General features: G+C 33.5%; 1 protein-coding gene across 2 annotated transcripts in view; it reads right to left on the reverse strand.

Annotated features, from left to right (window-relative positions):
* Nucleotides 1-14,631, reverse strand: part of LOC118711448 (probable ATP-dependent RNA helicase DDX60) — a 74,834-nt gene that overhangs the window by 16,882 nt on the left and 43,321 nt on the right. For both annotated transcript variants that reach the window (XM_045576597.1, XM_036424537.2), the window contains exons 22-28: nucleotides 14,456-14,565; nucleotides 14,253-14,357; nucleotides 13,377-13,502; nucleotides 11,540-11,667; nucleotides 9,689-9,847; nucleotides 8,013-8,157; nucleotides 5,314-5,466 (exon numbers count right to left, since the gene is read on the reverse strand). In XM_045576597.1, the coding sequence (XP_045432553.1) occupies nucleotides 5,314-5,466; nucleotides 8,013-8,157; nucleotides 9,689-9,847; nucleotides 11,540-11,667; nucleotides 13,377-13,502; nucleotides 14,253-14,357; nucleotides 14,456-14,565 (926 nt within the window). The remainder of the gene's footprint in view (nucleotides 1-5,313; nucleotides 5,467-8,012; nucleotides 8,158-9,688; nucleotides 9,848-11,539; nucleotides 11,668-13,376; nucleotides 13,503-14,252; nucleotides 14,358-14,455; nucleotides 14,566-14,631) is intronic.

The raw sequence follows: 14,631 nt of genomic DNA on the forward strand, positions 1-14,631 counted from the left end.
TTTAGAATATTAATATTTTCCTTAACAATTACTTAGAATGTTTATATTGCAAAGTGATGTAAAATCACAGCCATCCAGTAAGCTTTTAATATTTTTCATAAACAAAAGCACTAGGTTGTAAAAGGAATATTGGTTTTACATGAAAATATTTCTAAGAAAATAGTAGGGGATAAACTCTGAGAGTGCAGAAACCAGGTCACATCGAGATTAAAAAACCACTTTAGCCTTGGCCAGGCGGCTCAGTTGGTTGGAGTATCATCTCATGCTCCATAAAGTTGTGAGTTCTATCCCAATCAGGGAACAGACCTAGTTTGTGGGTTGGATCTCCGTTTGGAGTACTTATGGAAGGCAACCTATTGCTGTTACACTCTGACATCGATGCTTCTCTTTCTTTCTCTCCCTTCCTCTCTTTCTAAAGTCAATAAACATATCTTAGGGTGAGGATGAAATCAAACAACAACAAAAAAAAAACCCACAACACTTTAAGCAGTTTAAGAAAATGTGGAGTAACATGATATAATATTAATATTTATAAAAATTCTTCGTTTAGTCTGTAAACTAATTTTAGGAGGTGATGAATGGAAGATGAATGATCTTTTTTTTTAATATATTTTTTATTGATTTTGTACAGAGAGGAAGGGAGAGAGATAGAGAGTTAGAAACATCTATGAGAGAGAGTCATCGATCAGTTGCCTCTTGCACATCCCCTACTGGGGATATGCCCGCAGCCAAGGTACATGCCCTATACCAGAATCGAACCCGGGTCCCGTCAGTCCCCAAGCCGACGCTCTATCCATTGAGCTAAACCGGTCTCGGCAAGATGAATGATCTTATAGGAGCTTTTAGATAATTCTGGAGAAGATTCGCTGGTGTATTGAGTAAGAATGGTATTCCCAACTGAGTTAAGATGTTCGTATAAAGGGCATTTCCTGGGATTTTGCTTTATTACTTCAAATTAAAAATACTATTTTTACTCATATTGCTTAGTAAAAACTGAAGCAAACAGCTAGATATTGTCTTATCTCTATCTTATCCCAACCCCACTTGAGGTTACTTATACTCTTTCTTGCTTCTCTTTTCAGTTTTTTATACAATTTTCTCTAAGTACTAGTTTAGTTCTACCACATAACTTCAGCTGTTCAGTATTTTATTTATCTATCAACTCTATATTTTCTTTATTTCCATTATGCTTTTTTCTTTATATATTTTTGTACTGTGATTATGTAAAAATGTTAAATTAGTATATCTTTCTAATGGTGGGACATTCTGTATCTCTAGCAATGATTTTATCTTAAAACATATTTTAAGATAAACCTAGCCACATTAGTTTTCTTTTAGTTATCATTTACATTAATTTTCCTTTCAATTATTTTTTCCCCCAATGTGTTCCATATAATCAACACCTAGTTGGATATTTTGTTAATTAACTTCAAAAATGTTCCTCTTAATTAGAACCATTAAGTTACTATGAATCAGCTTATCTATCATCTATCTATCTATCTATATCTCTATCTATCTATATATATCTATATCTATATCTATCTCTATATATCTTTATCTATCCATATATATATATATATATATATATATATATATATATATATATATATATGGCTAAGTGACCAACCATCCATCCATCTGACTGATTGACCAATCAACAGGCCAGTATATATGACACACACTGGTAATTTAAAAATAATGTTGACTCATGCATGTGCGATACATATAAAGCTCTTGCTGGCACCAATCACACATGACCAACAGGCTGGTACACTGACGCACACTGGCAATTTAAAAATAAACAATGGCTCACATATGTGCAATGCATACAAAGCTTTTGCTGGTGCCAATCACATGTGTGTTTTTATTTTATAATATTATATTATATATACTATTTTGACATGTAATTTTTTGCAGTAACATAATCTTTCTTCTAGTCAATTTCCTTTCAATGTGCACAAATCCATGCACCAGGACACTAGCTTAATATGTTATATTTGATGATCTGGCTACCCTTTTATATGGTTAGTCACAGTGTTTTAAAAATTTTCTGTCTGCTTTATTGGTTCTAATTCATTCAGATGTTTTCCATGACAATTATTTTTCCTCTGTAGTTTGGATGTTCAACACCAACTGTTCTTTCAGTTGATACTGACAAATTCATATAATCTGTATTTCTCAAAGTCCAAAATTAATCAATACGTTTATCCTCCCTTTAGATATTACATCAAACAACCTCCACATGCCCCAGCTCGCTCTGGATAGAGCATCAGCCTGTGGACTGAAGAGCCGCAGGTTCAATTCCGGTCAAGAGTATATGCCTGGGTTGTGGGCTCCATCCTCAGCAGAGGATGTGCAGGAGGAAGCCAATCAATGATTCTCTCTCATTTCTGATGTTTCTATCTCTCCCCACCTCTCTCTTCCTCTCTTAAATCAATTAAAATATCTTGAAACACATACACAAAACACACACACACACACACACACACACACACACACACAAAAAAAAAAAAAAAAAATCCAAAAAAACAAAACACAACTTCCACTTCTGAAATATACAGAATTGTAACATAAATTTCTCTTTTTTATTCCATGGTGTTATTTTTTATTCAGATAACAAAAGTTTTTAATTTCACTATATTTGTGTTTTTCTAGGTTTACTCCTTTATGTATTTTTAAACATCTTTCATTTTCCTGAAATTACTTCTATTTTTCCAAATTTGGAATTTTCTTTTAAGTGATAAAGCAAAATGGCAAACACTCTCAGTTTTTATTTGTCTAAAATTCTCCACTTTGCCCTTATTGTGGAAAAATAATTTTGTTGTGTATAAAACTCTAAGTTGAAAGTTATTTTCTTTAAGTTTCTGAAGATAAAATTTCATTTATTTCTTGCTTCATTTTGCTTTTTAGATTTTTAAAAATATATATTTTTGTTTATTTCAGAAAGGGAAGGAAGAGGGAGAGACAGAAAATCAATGATGAGAGAGAATCATTGACAAGCTGCCTCCTGCACAACCCCAGCTGTGGATCTAGCACACAACTCAGGCATGTGCTCACACAGAAAAATCAAACTGTCATCTCCTGGTTCATAGGTCAACACAACCACTGAACAACATTGGCCTGGCTTCATTTTGACAAATTGCATATCACTCTGTTACAGTACTCTATTTTCTCAGAGTGCTTTTAATGTGCCTTATTCTTAAGGCCATTTTCTTACAGAATATAGAACATATTAAAACATATAAAGTAAAACTAGCAGAACTACAAAGAGAAACAAAAATTTACATTAACGTTTTCTATTCTCAATATTTCTACTTTGAATAATTGATAGAAGGTAAAAAAAAAAAATGCCAGTAATATAATTTTAAATTCATAAGCCTCCAGAACACTGGAATCAGTACCTACATAACACATTTTAATGCGTGTATATAATATATTGCTAAACAAATTTTATTTTTAGAATCCTTTTAGATTTACAGAAATTTGCAAAGATAATACAGAGTTCCTATACTCTGTATCGTTTTCCCTACAATTAACATCTTAAATTGGTCCTATACATTATTAATAACTAAAGTTCATACTTTTTCCAGATTTTCTTATTTTTTACCTAATGTCCTTTTTATGTATCTACCCATTACATTTGTTAGGCATGTCTCCTTTGACTCTTCTTGGTTATAGCAGTTTCTCGGGCTTCTCTAAAAGAAATTGGGGCTCTTTGGAGACATGACTTAGTATTCTAAGACTGGGAGTGAGCATCTTACTTTGCCAGCATGTAAAGAAGTGTTTAAAAACAAACAACTCACAATGAGGGAAGTAGGCCAAAGGGCTACAGGAAGCAAGTGAATGAGCTCTCAATTGCCAAAATTGGAACAATTTGAACAAGAAAAAAAGTAAAGTAGCATTGAATTATAATCCAAAGCAGAAAATAAATACCCATGTGCCCATAGTGATATAAATATATGTTGGATACATAAATAAATGAGAGAGAGAAGGGACACAGCTCTTCTACAGAAGAATTCTAAATAATTTATGTAGATACTTCAACTATAAGGAGGTAAAGTATAACTAAACTACCTACTCCTTATGTGTGGGCTATGCATAGTGATTTCCTTCCAAGGAGGACAGTATGAAAAGTGAAATTAAAAGGTTACTTTATAGTGGAAAAGTCTAACAAATAGGTGCTGAAGATTAACATCCATAGTGATGTCATGTCCATAATTATAACCCTGAGATAATATGACGAGAATAGCACGTTACTTCTGTGATCTTCCTTCAAGAAACCCATGAGATCCCATGTGATCACGAGAAACACATCAGAGAAATCCCAACTGAGTAATATTCTACAAAATAATCTTATCAATTATCCTTATAAGCATCAGGATCTTTAAAAACAAGGTATTTCTGAGAAAGTGACACATCCAAGAAAGCCTAAAGAGGACTGACAAGTAAAATGTTGCATCTTGGTTGCAATTGTGGAACTTAAAAAGGACATTGTAGGAATAACTGAGGAAGTCTGAATAAAGAATAAACTTTAGTTTATAAAAATTTGTCAAAATTATTTAATTATAACAAACTAGAGGCCCAATGCAAGAAAATCATGCATGAATAGGCCTTCCTTCCCCCAGTTGCAGGCACCAGCTTCCCTCTGGTCTCAGCTTCATCAAGAAGGACATCCAGAATGATGCCCAGTCCAATAAGCATATTATACTTTTATTACTTTAGATGTACCATACTAATGCAAGATGTTAATAAGTGAAATTGGGTGCATGGCATATAAAATGCTCTCCACCTTGTACTCACAACTCCATTTTTTTAGTCATAATACTCAAAATTGTCGAAGTGAAGTAAACAAATATAGTTATTCTGGAAAGAAATTTAGCAATGTATTTCTAGAGCCTGAAAATCACTTTTGCTCTTTGAAACAGTGATTTCACTTTGCAGAATCAGCTGATCCCATCAACAATCAGAAACGATGATATACGTTTACAAACAACAATTTCAACATTAGAATGCTTAAATGAAGTAAATGTGTATATTATAATGCACTGATACAATGTTTATTATGTAATGCTGATTAATAATAAACTTAATTATGTACTATTAGGCAAAGTAGACAGGATCTCTGATTGCATATATATTATTTATTAACAATGTAAAATGTATTTAAAGGGATGGAATAGAATATGCTAAAATGTTAGCAGCATATCCCTCCCAGTGAAGAGGTTATGGGAAGGGAGACAGAGTGACCACTCTACTCAGGCCAAAGGAATGAAGGCACTGTGCTTAGGAAAGTTATCCTCAAAGTTCACCAACCTTGACATGCTTCAGTCTGAAAAGCATCTCTACAACTTGTCTTTGTTTATATTCCATCGAACCGTGGTGATACCCAATGCCCCTCTTTAGTAGACTGTGTAGTTTGTAGCATTGTCTTGTTCCTCTCAGTCTGCGTAAGATCTTTGCCAAAGTCTGAAATACAAGAGTCTTGTAGTGTCAAATGAAAACATCAATCCTTCAACTTAACAATGATGTCACATGTAAAAATACTGTTTAAAAATCAATTTAAAAAATAAATAAATAATAAAAATCAATTCAGAGTTGGGCACACTTTAAACAATAGTATGTTTAAGGCCAGAACCCAAAGCCTATTTGCACTACAAAATGAATATTATATTTTAGTAGAGTGGTTTCATAGTACCTGACATACAAAACTCCATACCTTTCTGACACAAGCAAATGCAACCCAACCTTATATATGGTGATCCTTTCTTTCTTCATCCATTTCTTCATCAGGAACATGTACTCCATTTTCTTCCCCATACCCACTGGGTGGTTGAGGCCTAGCCATGATCCCAACTGCTTAATCACTGGACTGAACTAAGGGCTCCAGCTCACCCTGGGGCAATGAGGACACACTGAAGGGATAGGATAAGAGGTGGGTGAGGGATTGGAGTGCCCTGATGCTAGTACCTAAAAAATTCTCAGCTTAGTCTGACTTGTGACCATCTCAATTTTGTTTTATTTTTGCTGTTAATTCAACTCTAACTTGCTGAGTTTCTTTTTTATTACCACCTCCAGTCATGTCTGACCAGTATTTGTTGTTCGTTCTCTCTTCCTTCCTTCCTTTCTTATTTCCTTCCTTCCTTCCTTCCTTCCTTCCTTCCTTCCTTCCTTCCTTCCTTCCTTCCTTCCTTCCTTCCTTCCTTCCCTTTCTTCCCTCTCTTTCTCTCTCTCTCTCTCTCTCTCCCTCCCTCCCTCCCTCCCTCTCTCCATGTCTTCCAGTTTATCTTTTCTCTGTTATCTTTGTGTCGTCACTCCTCCCCCTGAATTTTTCCCTGTTTCTCTCCTGCTGCTTCTACACTTTTCTTCTTTCTCTCTCTCTCTCTGAAACTTCCTGTCCATTTCTGTATATTTATTTTTCTCTGTCAGTCACTGTTATTATATCTCTTTCTTCTCTTTGTCTCTCTTTCCTAATCACTATTTTTGTTTCTCTCTTTTCTTTTTTTTTTCTTTTCTCTTTTTTTGCCCCTTTGCTCTCATTCTGCCTCTCTTTCTCTCCCTTTCAATTATTGTACAAACCATAAACAGGTAATGATCACATTTCTCTGACTATTACAAGAACAGTGAGGTCAACCAGAAAGCATTTCATGCACAACCATTGTTTAACATTTCTGAATGAGCTGTGGCATCAGGGAGAAGTATAAGACAATCATAACTCCACAGTTTCAAGTTTGAAAAACTAGGTACAAGGTAGGTAAAAAACTGACAAGGAAAATTTTTCAGAAGACAAATATGATTTTGAGTTTCTTTTAGCAAGTTGTTGCTTAAGCCTATAACTGAGAGGAAAGAATTTTACATTTGATATTTATATATGTCTACATAAGGGAATAGTTATAATTAACTTCAATTAATAAAGACAGTTTTATAAACATTGGAGTCATACTTTGGTACAAATCATCAAGCTGCTTTTAATAACTATATAAACTCACACAAATTATCTTAATTTCTCTAGCCTATAACTTTAGTCTCCTATCCATTGTTTCAAGATTAATTTAGATTAAGTATGTTACCTGTTTTATAAATTCCATATCAAAGTATAGACATCATATACACTTTTATGTACTAAACTAGAGGCCCAGTGCATAAAAATTCAATGCCCTGGAGGGGGAGGTCCCACAGTCTGGCCTGTCCCCTCTCACAGTCTGGGAGCCCTTAGGGGTGGGAGGCAACCTGGCGATCAGGGCAAGTCAACACCCCCATCACACCTCTGCTACTGCCACTGCCAGCAGCGTAAGCCTTGGCCAGCCCTGGTTTCCTGAGCATTGGGTGTCCCTGGACGGCTGGGTGGCTGCCATCTGAGGCTTGCCTGTGCCTTGGGCCAGCCCTGGGTGGCTGGGAGGCTGAGAGGACAGGGGGACTCCAGAGGCAGGCACACTGCGCTGAGGGGACTGGATGCCGCCATCTTGTGGCTGTGGGAACTGCCATTTTTGAGGGCAGGAAAGGCAATTAGCATGTTTTCTCCTTATTGGCTGAGGGTGCCACCATCTTTGCAATGGCATAAGGATCAATTAGCATATTCCCTCTTTATTAGATAGGATTGTGCTCCTACAAAGTTGTGCATCCCCAGGACCTCAAGATGTTACTGCATTTGGAGATGGAGTCTTTATAAAGTAATTCAATTAAAATGAAGTCTTTAGAGTGGGCCCTCATCTAATATGATTAGTGTCCTTATAAGAAGAGGAAATTTGAAGTCAGACTCATAAAAAAAAGAAGATATGAAGATACAGAAAGAAGATGACCATGTGTAAGCCAACGGGAAAGACCTTGACAGATCCTTCCCTCAAAGCCCTCAGAAGGAAGTGACCCTGCCAATACCTTGACCTCAGATTCTACTCTTCAGAACTGGGAGGAAGTAAATTTCTGTTGTTTAAGCCACTCATTCTGTGATTCTTTGCTACAGCAGCCTTAGCAAGTCCATACACACACTTGCATTACCCTTGTTTCTTTTCTCTTACCTGATAATCCACAACTGTACGGTCAGTGTAAGTACAGTCTGGAGAAATTGCATAATGCTTCTTAAGGTTTTTTTTAATTTCCTTTATTTCAGCTTGTAATAAAATGATTCTTTGAATTCTAGCCAATGAATCTGAATTAAAATAACTGAATATGAAAAATAGGAAAATGAGTAAATATATTGATTGTAGCATGTTCTTTATTTTTTTTAAATATATATTTTATTGACTTTTTTTTTCCAGAGAGAAAGGGAGAGGGATAGAGAGTTAGAAACATAGATGAGAGAGAAACATCGATCAGCTGCCTCCTGCATACCCCGCACTGGGGATGTGCCCGCAACCAAGGCACATGCCCTTGACCGAAATCGAACCTGGGACCTTTCAGTCTGCAGGCTGACGCTCTATCCACTGCGCCACACTAGTTCTGGCTTTTTCTTTTTTTTAAGTTTGAGGTTATGTATATAAATGCCAGGTAATTCAAACCTCAAACACAATGCCTCTATCAGAGGATATTCATCAGGCCTTAATTACCTCAATTGTCTCTTTATAAACTTACCATTTAAGTACACTTTAAACATATGCATTAATATTCATCTAACATGAAAAAGAAAAACCTCCTGGACCTTTCCCATATCTCATGTCAACCAAATTTTAATTTATTTTTTATATCTATTGGAACAATATTTTTTACATTAAATATGATGGAAATTTTCAATTATCCTACTAACTGTATACAAATGCAAATTCTTAATAGTTGAAGAAGTTAGAAAAATTTTATTTGCTACTCTCTTCTTTTAAACACATACTGTAATTGATTTTCAATATGTGCCAATATTAGCATTGTGCAATGTATTGGAGTACTTCTTAACAAGTCATTACTCTGGTGAAATGACATACAGAGAAACGGTCACCAGCATATTGGGCCATTGGGCTGTCTCAGTCATCCTCTCTAAACTGTTACCCTAAGACCCAAACCCATTTTATATGAACACCCCTATCTCAGAAATAAATCTGAAACAGTAAAAAAAGAATAATTTATTGTATTATGGTTATTATTTCTCTCAAGAGAATGTAAAGATAAATGCTAGAAAAGAATCCTAAGGAGGGTGAGACTTGTGTAACTATTATCAAAGTTATGTAACAAAAATTCATACATAATATTTTTCAGGTTAATTTGTACATTAGAATGAAACAAAAAGGCAGGCATTTATTTATATGCTTATGCACTTTATGTCATGGCAATAAAGGCATCAAGATGCAAAAATCATATTTCCTTTGTTGTGTTAAAAGAAAAATGTGTTAGTGAACTTGTTCTGACTAATAAGCTGGTTGATATTCTAATGGCTATCTTTATAAACTATTTATTTTTAGCAATATGCAAATTTGCAATTTCTAAGAAACAAATCTATAACTTGCATTTCTAAGAAAAAGAAAAGAAGCTATTACAACGAAGACAATTATTATAAACTATTGTATAATTACTAAAATATTCAAAAAATCCTCTCTTGGATGTCCCCACAAAAGTGAACTATAATAAATTAACTTGATATATTAAAAAAAAGAGAAAAAGTCACATTATGTTATAAAAACAAGTTTGAATTTATAATTTATAAAAGCAGCTGAACACCCATGCATTTTATTAAACATTTAAAATTTCACACTCAAGTAAAAATACTCACGCAGCAATGTTTCTTCTTTGAGATTTTCTTGCTTTCCATAGTTTTTTGTTCAAAATTTTCTTCTCTCTTTCAGAATTTGGATCATCATGAGTAACTTGTTTGCTTACCAAATGTGTAAGAAGTCGTGAAGCTGAATTTTCCACTAAGTGAATGTTAAATCTAAATTAAAAATATATGAGAATTTTTAATAATTGCATGTTCATGTCAATCTTATATATATAATATATATTAGATACATCTCATATTACTTATAGCTCTATCACATATATGAGAGAGATTATATATATATATATATAAAATCATATAAGTTTTATTCATAATCTACCTTTAATTTCACTTTGTAAATCTTGTTTTGTTTCAAATGGAATATAACAAATTAGATGTAGATTTCCTCACCTTTCCTCTTGTTTAGAATATATACACTTTGATACCTAATCCCTTTGCAGCCTGGCTGGCATGACTCAGTGGATGAGCATCAACCTATGAATCCCGAGGTCATGGTTAAATTCCCAGTCGGTTGTGGGCTGATCCCCAGTGTGGTATGTGCAGGAGGCAACCGATCAATGACTCCCTCTCTCTCTCTCTTTCTCTTTCTCTCTCACTACCCCTCCTTTCCTCTCTCTGAAATAAAAAGATATATATTTTTTAAATGTATTTAACCACGTTAGCCATTATTTTCTCTTCCCACTAAACTTTGAAGCACCTAATGTCTTTATCACACATTTATTTAAAATGTATATATTATGTTATACTGTTGAGGGACAGACTTTACAATTAATAATTTACTGTTTTACTCTCCTATGTTTCCAGAGGTGACAAATATCTCCTCATACTGTCTATTAGCACCTACAGAATGCCTTGAATTCTGAAATGTTGAGTAACTGTTTATATACTTACTGGCTAAACTATTAAGTCTAACTATTTCAAGGTCATATACAACCACTCTTCCAAGGATATCAATTCCTTAAGGGCAGTCATGTAAATTCATTTCATTCATATAGATTGATTAAATATTTCCCAAAGGAAAATCATTATTTTAAGTATAATGAAAACATGATTGCTAATTATTTGATGTTGCTATTAAGCCCCAGCTCACTTTTCTTTTAATGCTTTTAAGCAAAAATAGAAAAAAGGGAACTAGCAGAGTGAAGGTCTTTCCTTTTTAGTGAAGAGTTTGGATGTGACCACTTTTGCAAAAAACCCATACAAAAAATACAGCAAGGTCATATGTGTGTATATATTATGCATGTGTGTGTTACTGTACATGCTCTCTTTGGCAAATGCACACTCTATTTATCCTTTATTCCTTATCTTACTTTGATGATATATAGAATTTTCCTAATAAGGATGGGCCAGAAATTCTAGGATTTTTAAATATAATCTAGTGAGAAGTGTTCTTTTCTCTCATCCTATACCTACCTTGGTATGATAAGTATGACTTCAACATAAATAGAGTTATAATTTCTCAAAATATGTTCTGGCCAGGTGGCTAAATTGGTTGGAACATTATCTCTTGTGCCTCCCAAGAAAGGTTGTGGGTTCAATTCCCAGTCAGGGCACATACTTAGTTGCAGTTTGATCCCTGATCAGAGAGCATAAGGGAGGAAACTGATCAATATTTTTCTCTCACATTGATGTATCTCTCTCTCTCTAGAATTAATAAAAACATACTGTATACTCAAATGAGGATTCAAATATTCTAAATTCTACTATTCTACTAGATTCAAATATTCTAAATTCAAAATTCTACTATTATGAATCAAAGGTTATATATATTCTTTCTCAATGATTATTTTCAAAATTCTTCGAATTCATACATTATTAAGTATAATGCTAAGAAATGTTACTTACGAAAAAAATATTGCAGGCAGCCTATTCATTTCTTTAAGTTTTTCCACAAAATGGGGAAACATCCTTTTCTTTTCAATTTCTGCACTGTCAAAAGTTTGAGGCTTAAGGTATGTGAATAACTGATTCACCTGAATAAAATTAAAAGTAAAAGATAAGTTAAAATACTTGTGATTGTGAAGAAAAGGTTATATAATCACAGGCATTTGAGACCGATAATCAAATTGGTAAGGTTTAGTACATTTTCATGGAGTAAGTTAGAAATTATATCTAAATAATGCACATTTTTAAATAAAATTAAAATCCAAGAAAACTTGAATGACATATTTCTACAATATTGTAATCATGTCTATGTAATATCATGGCATGGGGTTTATGGAATGGGACAGAGATGGTTACAAATTAATGTTGGTTATTAAAAGGGTGAACACAGAGCACAGTACATCCTAGCGGTCTACAAATAATATTTTAAACACAATAACATAAAATTAAGGAAAATGTTTAAAACTAAAATTTTAGGTGAAAATAATGTAAAATGCCAACAAAATTATTAGACAAAATACAACAGATGAGAAGAGGATTTTCATGTTATGAATGGCACAGCTTACTGTCATGAGGCATGTCATAAGCTCTAAGAAAAAGAAATATATCATTTGTGCCTAAGGGAGAGTACATTGGATGGAACTAATTAGAGCTTAGAGATTGGCCACCTTCTAAAATATGATGAGTCAACAGGAGTAAATAAAATTAAGTTTTATCTAGGCTGGTGTCTATATATCCCAGTATGTTAAAAGCCAGATAATAGCAATCATAGGCCAAAGATTCTCTACCATGTCTGCATATTGAAATTTCATAGAATTTTGTTTTAAAATTCCATTGCCCCAGCACCACACAAAGCCAATCAAATCAGAAATTTTAATAAGCTGCATTTTTATAAGCAGCTAGTGTTGACAACCTTTATCTATATGGTAGCAATTCTTGACATTAGTTGGTTTTCACACTTGCAGATCAGGTAGTCTGCCCAAGCCTGTGTGCAATTAAAATTTAAAAACAAAACAAAACCTTCCCATGTGGAAAGAGAATGCAGAAAATATGGATGGATAGAAATTCTGCTTCCATTACCTGAACCACGCTGATCATGAAGTGATCACATCCTAACCATGACTTTGGCCCCAAGCAGTCAAGGTTGTTCGATATTACATGTTAGTATATGTAAATGAGTTTGAGGATATTCTGTTCCTTCTAACTGTCTGTTGAATCAGCCCTGGGTAACGATGGCATGTGTCACTGCTTGTACCATTGAGATATTGTAGAAGTCATTTTCAGGAAGTAAAATGTTAGGATTTTATCATAACAAATAAAGTAAGGTCAGAGAATAGAAATTATAGTAAGATCAATTAAGTAAGACTTGTAATTTCTTTTAACTATCCATGTTGTTGGCAACTGAAAGAAACTGAGTGTTCACCTATTTAAAAAAGTAAAATAGACAAAATATCTTCCTTTGAAAAATATTATAGAAGAAAATCATGGTAATGATCCACTGGTGTCAGAAATTAGAGAAGTCCTGTCTTCTAGGAAAAGCAATAGCTCAACTTGAGATTCAGAAAATATGTGGTACCAGCAGGTGTGGGTTTTCTAAGCTAGAGTTCAAGTAATGATTTTTTTTTAATTTTTCCACATCTAGCTAGCTAAATTTAAGCTAGAGCAAGACATGGCAATGGGGTATTCATGTTCAAATCCTTGAAAGCTTTATGGTTGATTCTTCTGAACCTAAACGAAGACATCAGATCCATTTCATATTAATCTTAAATTTAAAGAAATCCTAAATGTTTTTAATTACCTTGCTTGGGTCCAGCTGACTCCAATGAATGATTTCCTCTTTTAGTTTCTCTTCATATTTCTTGGCATCTGCCCTCGTTATGATTATTTTATTTTTGAAGCAGCTGAATTCTTCAGGTTCTAACTCCTTGAAAATGAACCACAAATACCAAGGAAATTAAGTCATCATTTTTCCCCCTAAAGTTTTCCATAGCCACCATTATGAAGAAAATCTCTCAAGCAGTCATCAAAATTCAGTTACAGAGTTAACTGCAGGTAGATCAACAGTTGTGTTCTCTATGTAATGGTTGTATTTTATTCTGTTTTCATTAGAACATACCAACACATAATTTCTTAATATTTCAGTTAACTTTAGAGATGAAAGAAATCAAAATTTCTGAAATGTTCATTATATATATATATAAAATGAACATTTCAGAAATTTCAAACATTTCAGGAAGAGCTATGCATGAGTCCATTGCCAGGAACACATTAGAAACATATATATTGTGTGTGTATATATATATATATATATATATATATATATATATATATATATTCATATTATATATATATATAATTTTCAGAAATACATATATATAAATTTTTTACCATAGCAAGGTATTCTAAGCATTTTACAAGTAACAAGTCAGTTAATCTTAAAAAACCAACAAAATAGATATAATATTTTGCTAAGGAAAATAGGAATAATAAAGAAAATTTAACTTATTTGCCCAATTCTAGAGCACCATGGCTCTGGAGTTTAAATTCTTAACAAGGAAATATGCTGCTTTTATCTAAACCAGAATAAATACCATATATGAGTTTGCTTATTATTTATGGGCTCTCATAGCCAAAGAACTAGAGATATAAGCTATAGAAGTATATATTCACACACCTGCATTCTTGTCCATTCTGGCCAAACATGTACCATCGCATCATAAAGCAGTATGCTTTCCCGTCGAGAAAATCCAAGGTCTAAAGGGAATCCATACTTCTTTATCTAAAAACCATAAAACAAAAATTATTAATTTTATATCCCATGTATAGGTTTTTAACAATCTGGATACATACTCATTTTCCAAAGTGGTTTATACTTACATGGTTGACTGTAAGTGCAGCACATGGGTGATAGTGTTCAATGATAAAATCATCATCCTTTAGGGAACACACATACTTCTCTAGATCATTGTATCTCTCTGTGTACCACACTGTAAGTATAAGGATTGAAATGATCATTAGGATATGTTTGCTTTCAAAACAATGACCTAATTATG

The sequence above is a fragment of the Pipistrellus kuhlii genome, unplaced genomic scaffold (assembly GCF_014108245.1).
Source record: "Pipistrellus kuhlii isolate mPipKuh1 unplaced genomic scaffold, mPipKuh1.p scaffold_m20_p_8, whole genome shotgun sequence".
NCBI classification, from domain to species: domain Eukaryota; kingdom Metazoa; phylum Chordata; class Mammalia; order Chiroptera; family Vespertilionidae; genus Pipistrellus; species Pipistrellus kuhlii.